General features: G+C 49.4%; 1 protein-coding gene across 1 annotated transcript; it reads left to right on the forward strand.

The window, feature by feature from the left end:
* Positions 1-1,157: 1,157 nt before the first annotated feature.
* On the forward strand, positions 1,158-3,023 carry LOC146182373 (neprilysin-1-like). The gene has a single exon (XM_084575941.1). It carries the CDS (start codon positions 1,158-1,160, stop codon positions 3,021-3,023), a length of 1,866 nt encoding a protein of 621 aa, XP_084432067.1.
* Positions 3,024-7,168: the final 4,145 nt, after the last annotated feature.

Below are 7,168 nucleotides of genomic sequence, written 5' to 3' on the forward strand. Positions count from 1 at the left end.
AATTGTAGTACTCAGCTGTGGCCACCTCTTGTACTCAACTTCAAATTAAGAGTGGTTGTGAAGCCCGACAGCTGCATTGCCAGAACTCAGAGGGGTTCGTCGAAAGTGCGGATTAATGTCGGTGACAGAACATTAGACCCGGATCTTCAGTGCTTTACGCTTTACTCCAAGGGAAAATATGTGGATTTAAAGAACGGGATCTCGTGCTTTCCTCGAACTGAAACAAGCAATCAAAACAAATGGCGCGTGAAATATATCGAACATGTAGAAGGACGTCCGAATCACTCCGTAGCGCTCATAGCCCACTAAGCGACGCTTCCCTTTTTTCAGGGAACGGGGAAGCGTTGCTCACTCTTGCACGAAAACGACAATATCTACAATTTACAGGTACAACAGGCTTAAGGAAAAAATACTGGAACCCATCTACATGTCCGCCCGAGTTGACCACTCCATAATTAAAGTCCGGAAGTACCAGTGCGGAATTAAACGTCCCTTTATTTCCCCCCCCCCCCCCCCCCCCCCTAAAACCGAATGGAACAGCTTACCGGTGGAAATAGTCGCTGAACCACCACCTTCTTTTGATGGTACTTTTTATTGTTTAATTACATGCCATGTGACTTTTTATCCTTCGTACTTCTACTGAAGAATCTGTAATATTATTGTCCACTTTACTGTAACATTGTATAATTTTTCTCCTACATTTTTTTTTTTTGTGACGTTGAAACATTTTTTTTTTGTATCTGAATACGTTGTTTCTTGTCTTACTTGTTTGCTTATTGTATGTTCACGTTTGCACTGTGCTGCCTGCACAAAATTTGTATGTTCTCCTCCTACAACAATGCCCATTGGGCGCTGTAGGTATGTAAATAAATAAATAAACAAACTAACAACTGGAGGAAAAAAAACGATATTTAAGTAGTATACACGCAGTCCCCAACCATGCATATCGATTGCGCTCCTTAAGTCGCTCTCATGTCCCTTTTGCGCCAGAATTCCAATGGGCTAAAGCACTAATTACAAAAAAAAAAAGCCTTCTTTAATTCCGGTTTTGCTCATTTGTTTTCTAGGAACCTCGCCATCTCTTCTCGGGGCTTCCAAAGTCAGTCGTCATAGTCTCGGTGCTGGCAGTCTGCTTTTTCACCCTCCTGCTCATCCGAATGTACTGGAAGGGGCCGGCCGCTAGGGACGTGTGCAATACGCACGCATGTCGCGCCTACTCGCTCCATCTGCGGCAGTCCATCAACAAATACGTGGACCCTTGCCAGAGCTTCACGCGCTTCGTGTGTGACGGGTGGGAGGAGCAACACCTGTTCAGCGTGCGAGAGACCCACTTCGGCAACGTAGTCAGGAAAGTGACCGAGTCGGCCTACGCCCTGAGCGAGAGCTACGCCATTAGGGGCCAGAACGAGGTGCAGCGAGCAGCCACGCTCTTCCTCAGCTGTCACGACGTGCTCACGGGAAAGAGCGACCAGCTCAGGCTCGTCAAGGAAGCGCTCAGGACGGCGGGCATCACCTGGCCAGAGGTGCGTCGAGCAGTTCAGCTCCCCCACACGCTCCTGTACACCTCCCTGAAGCTAGGTTGGGGCACAGTGTTCGACTTCTTCGTTGTGAGGCACCCGCTCGGAGACGCGCTCGTCGTCAGAGCCGGCGCCTCGTTTCCCTTTGTTGTGGACAAGACCCGAGGCTTCAGCTCGAAGACGACGAGAGACGAGTACTTCCAGGTGTTATCGCAAAGCTTTGGAAAGAGTGCCGGCGTAGCCCCAACGGTTAGCTACGAAGAAACGGTTGCTATTGAAAGTGTGGCGCTGAATAAGCTCACAATGAGCTATTATAAGCTTAAAGTGGAAGGCAGCGCTTCACCCCTGGAGCTAGACTTTGAGAACGCAACTGAGTCGGGTCTCTCGGAGGAGCGCTGGCTTGCCGCACTCGGACGTGTGGGTGTGCGGCTCCACGGCGGCCTCAATCTGTCGAGCACGTGTCCCGACTACGTCAAGGAAGTGATGTCACTGTGGTTGACGTTGGGGGAGGACACCTTGCATTTGCTTGTGTCCTGGTTCACAGTGCAGGTGGCTGCTCTGTACGCTAACCAGCAGTTAGTGACCAACTACTACGGGAAGAACTCGAAAAGGGCTCAGGTATACCATGGTGCCTTTTGCATCAGTCGCGCTATGGTGCTGAAAGCTCATGATATGTTTGGAAGCTACATCACTGGCATTCGACAAAGTGGCAGTATCGTTGACGCCCGTGAGACGGCGTTGTCCGTTCGCGAGTCGTTCCACAAGCGGCTGCTCAACTGGGAACATTACGCCAGCAACGTCACTGTCCTCGCCAACTGGACTTCACGGGAGGTGATGTTCCGGAGCTTCTCTGCTCCCGAAAACACGACGGAAAAGAACGACTTTCCGGACATGACACCGTCGCTCGTACTCAACTGGCAGCGACTGGCTGCGCGGGGCCTGACGTCGGAAGACGCTGGTGGCGTTCTCCACTCCGTCTCCGTGCTCCACTACTACGTGTTGTCGCCGGCTGAATACGATTTTCAGCTCCTTCCTTACGCACTTTCCTACCCGATGTTCGACATCGAATTGTCTGCGGCCATCAACTACGGCGGACTCGGAGCGCTCGTCGGCCATGGTCTGGGCAGGCTCCTCATCGCTTCCTATCGCAACGACCCCATCGCAGCGCCGGCAGTCGAAGCCATATTGGACTGTTTGCGCAACGGTTCATTCGCTGACCTTAGCAATAGTGCGACATTCGACGCCGCTGCGTTCGGGATTGGAGCCGTCCTTGACGCGTACGAGAGCGTGAGCTTGTCTGACAGGACCGTCGTAGGGCTGGAAGAGTACAGCGGGACGCAGATTCTCTTCATGGCTCTCTGCCACAGCAGATGCGAAGGCGCTCTAAAAGGAAACGAGGACTCGCGTTGCAACCGGCTGCTGCAGCACGTGCCTGAGTTTTCCGCTGCCTTTGGCTGTAGCCCAGGAACACCCATGAACCCGCATTATCGGTGCGAATTCTTCTGAAATTGTCATTCTCCAACCCATGGTACAGACCGGATGATCCAACATTTTCGTTTCTAATGCGCAGCCTTAGGTGTGCAGATCCTTGAAATTGTATTATATTGCTTAACCCCCGATATTTACCGTGCGAACGCTTTTGAACAATCCGTCGGTTTATTTATTTTATCCACTGACTGTATGTACGTTCTGAGCAAGAGAAGTATCATGGAGAAGTGCCTGGATGTCACGGAGTGTTTCAACAGATGCTGTACTCGCACAGCTGTTTGCCTGAACTTAATTTTTAAAGTCATGTTTATTGGTTTGGACTTGTGTTCGGCACTGTGCACATCGTTGCGCCTTGTACTTGGAACTCATGTTCATTGTTTCTATAAAACAAGGCTTAGCTCGTAATATCAGCCGATCGAGCGACCTTGAGTAACCTTGAACCTGCTAAAACGTCGCATTTAGCATTAAAAAGTGAGAACATTAATTATCCATGATACGCTGTTTTCAGTTTATATTACGGAAACTGGAACTATGTATATGCGTCGCCCTAGGCTGGCGTCGAACCTTGTGTTTAACACTTCAGTAGCATTAGTCTTGACCTTACAATAGAGAACTACCACTGCCGTAATAAAGTGCCGTGACGAGTGCCAGAAAGCACGCTTATTGCTGCTTATAACGCGTTTAGTGCCCGAAACGCTTGAATTAAGTCATTGTAGCCTTATCTGCCTTGGTTTCTTCCACAGTTATGGTACCCTAATAAATCATTACAGTATAAAGCCTGTCTAGTCGCCTTGACTGATGGGACTGCGCCGCTATTCAAAGCGCTGCTCGTGTGCACCGAAATGGGTTCCAGCAGATGCAATGCTATTGTACACTTCAACATCTTTATCGCATAAAGTCCATGAGAGGGGAAAACATTATACTATACATATGTCACTGTGTGGAACTCTGCTACATGCTCCGCCCCCTTCCCAATCCCTTCCCCAATAAAAAGTACGTGTATACACTGCGATGAGCCCGTCTTGCCGGTTGTCCATAAAGTAAAATAATTTCAAGGATGCACCCGAGTATGTTTTTTTTTAGCAATATCTATTGCCTCACGGCATCAGAGGGGTATATGACGAATGACGCAGAAATCATTATATTGAAAAAAAAACGTTTGCTGATTTTATGAAATCCGGGAAAGGGCGATTATGCGGACCCTGCATCCAGCCAGTACATGAAGCGGGATTTCACGGTAAAAAAATTGTGGTTTAGCTCTGGTTAACCCTAGTTGAATTGCGATAGCAATTGCAGAAGCTTCTTTTGCCTGCTACACCATTCCCCTATCACGCCCTATCAGTGTAAGGTGCTACATTATTGGGGACACTTAAGCTCATCCTTTAATGGTATGACGCGAGAGCGTAAGCTACCAGCCCACATATAAATGAGAAGGGTTCAGTGCTGCTGAACCGAATGTGGAGTAAAATCGTTAGCTCTGGGTGACCGAGCGTTCTTCGTCCTCGTCTTCTTCGTCTTAGTCGTCTTTTTTCATCTTTGTCTTCTTCTTAGTCTTCGTCTTCTTCGCGGCATATCAAGGTCAAACGTGGCCCTTCCCGGGACTACGCGACGGGCCTAAACATGGCGTAGTATTTCTATCGCAATAAAATCCGCTACCGTCAGGTGCCGAATTCTTTTAGGTTTTAGTGCTGGGGCAGTCACACAGCAAGTGACGAATGTCGGCTTCAATGCTTTCGAATTTGCACATTGGACACCCTGGGCGTGGATGTAAATGTCGGAAATGAGGATACGGCCCAGGGACGGCAGGAAGTGAGGGTGCCCTACCGGGGTATACTCCGCAGCGCAAACTTCTCTGCATGGGTGAGACCGGAGGGGAGGGTTACCGAACACTAGGAAATACGAGCACGTGTGCGGCGCCGGAGGTGTTTCTTTCTTCATAAAATGTGGCTAATGTCCAAAAACTAAAGAGCCGATGCAGTGATGACCCAAGGGTCATGGGGCGCTAAATCTGCATAGCTCTGAAAAGGAAGTAGGTCCCGTGAGTGATTGATTGATTGATTGATTGATTGATTAAAGCTTTAATTTCCTCCGATTTAGGAGGCCCCCTACTCCCCGTTCCTGGCACGCAGGCCTGAGAAACGGGGGCTGGAACCTCCGCGGCTAAGGACAGGCGAATATACATTGGTTATTCGCGGCCTCAGCCGCCAGGTGGACGGCTTTTTGCTGGTCAGCGGGGACGTCGCTTCGCAGCAGGGTTACCCAGGCTTCTCTACTTTTAATGTTGTCCCTAGCGCCCGGAGACTTAGGGCATCTCCAAAGTATATGGTCGAGGGTCCCGCTCGCTTCGCAGGCTTTACATTTATAATTTTTTCTGTCATCTATCTGGGTGCGAAACAACCAGACAGGGTTTGGGAAATTTCCGGCTTGTAATCGCCGCCAGGCTATGACCTCTTTATTATTTAAGCTAGGATCCGGTGGCGCGGTGGCGGCATCAGACGTCTTCATAATCTATAATTTTCGATTATTTCTTTATAGGTTTGCAAACGTTCGTCCATCGCCTGGCAGTCGGGCGGCTCCGCGTTTACCCGGAAGTAGGGATCTCGGGCTAAATCATGGGCCGCCTCGTTGCCGGGGACGGACGTGTGTGCTGGGATCCAAATTAGGGTGATTTTGCGATCGATTTTAGCTGAGACACACTCAGTACTTACAGATTGCGTACCGTGTGCTGCGAGCTGGCAGATGTCCTAATGTACGTTACTAGGTAGTGACTAACCGTTGGAGCAACCGTACTGCTTGAAAAGCGTCACTGCAGGTGATAATGTGGGTTGCGCAGGAGGCATATAGTTGTGGCGGCCGTGGAGCAGTGGGCCTTTTGTCTGGACATCTGATTAAGGCTATAGGTCTGCATGGGCAGTCGATTGTTCTTGCTCTGACTGTGCAAACTTGAATGCTTGTATCCACGTGTACAGAAATGGACGCTTGAGACAGGTGAGCTTCTTGCCAATCTCTGCCGAAGCAACTAAAGACGAGTTGACAGACATTGGTCTGCGATCATCTTTCAGCTTGTTTGTCCCCAGCTTTACAAAATTCCAGGGAGGAAGAATTGGCACTGGCGGCCGAAGAATGGAGCGTGTAGTTTCATAAGCCACCATTGCTTACGTGGAGTGCGAAAGACATGGTCTTCAGTCTGTAATCAGGACGGCGCTGCTACACCAGCTCGTCGACGATGTTTAGTTGCGTATTCTTTTGTAAAGCGACAAAGGATGTGCTGCGCGGCAGGCATGTAGTGGTCCTCTTAGACTCTCGATACACTGCTTCAAGGCGATCCCATTGTGCTCTAGGAAGATGTTGAAACTCCGCTCGTTGAACAATACGTTATGTTGTTATTGGTTCACAGGAAGGGAATACCTGTGTGGATACCTGAACCGCGCCGTAAAGGAAGGGAGGAAGGTGGGAGAGAAAGTGGAAAGAGAGAAAGGGGATCCATAGTGGAGGGCTACGGAGTAATTTCGACCACCTGGGTATATTTAACGTGCGCTGACATCGCACAGCACACGGACGCCACTTCGTTTCGCCTCCATCGAAACTCAGCCGCCGTAGTCAGGTTCGAACCCGGAAACTCCGGCACAGTAGTCGGGCGTCTTACCACTGCACCACCCCGGCGGGGCAAGAACAATACGTAGTTGCAGAATTTCCCTCATCTATTGGTGCGCAACAAACGAGCTAGCACCACCAGTTTTATGAGCAATTTTGATCAAACCCAAGTCTGAATAGGTTGCCGTTTTAGCTAAGAAAGCCAAGGAGTCGCTGATTCTGACTGGTGAATCTTCAAGTCGAGAATCTTTACGCTGGGACTTTCAGTGGTGTGCCTGATAGAGACGAATGGCACTTGCAGCAGGGCGTCCCCAGCGATTAGCGACCGACGTGTTTGTAGTTTTGCTCACGGAAAGCTGAAAGTCGGTTCTTGAAGAGTGATTATAGGTAATATCAAGTCTGATTGAAGGGCGGCCTCCTGATTGAGCAGATCTTTGTGAGTGTTCCACACCGTGATATCTTCATCGTATTGCAAAAAACTTAGTTTCGGTGATGTCATATAAGCTTCACGCCAGTGGTATGAAATCAATAATAAATAATTTGCATGACAATTGCTGATACCTTGGGTA

Source organism: Amblyomma maculatum, chromosome 8 (genome assembly GCF_055883805.1).
Source record: "Amblyomma maculatum isolate TAMU_Amacu chromosome 8, ASM5588380v1, whole genome shotgun sequence".
NCBI lineage: Eukaryota > Metazoa > Arthropoda > Arachnida > Ixodida > Ixodidae > Amblyomma > Amblyomma maculatum.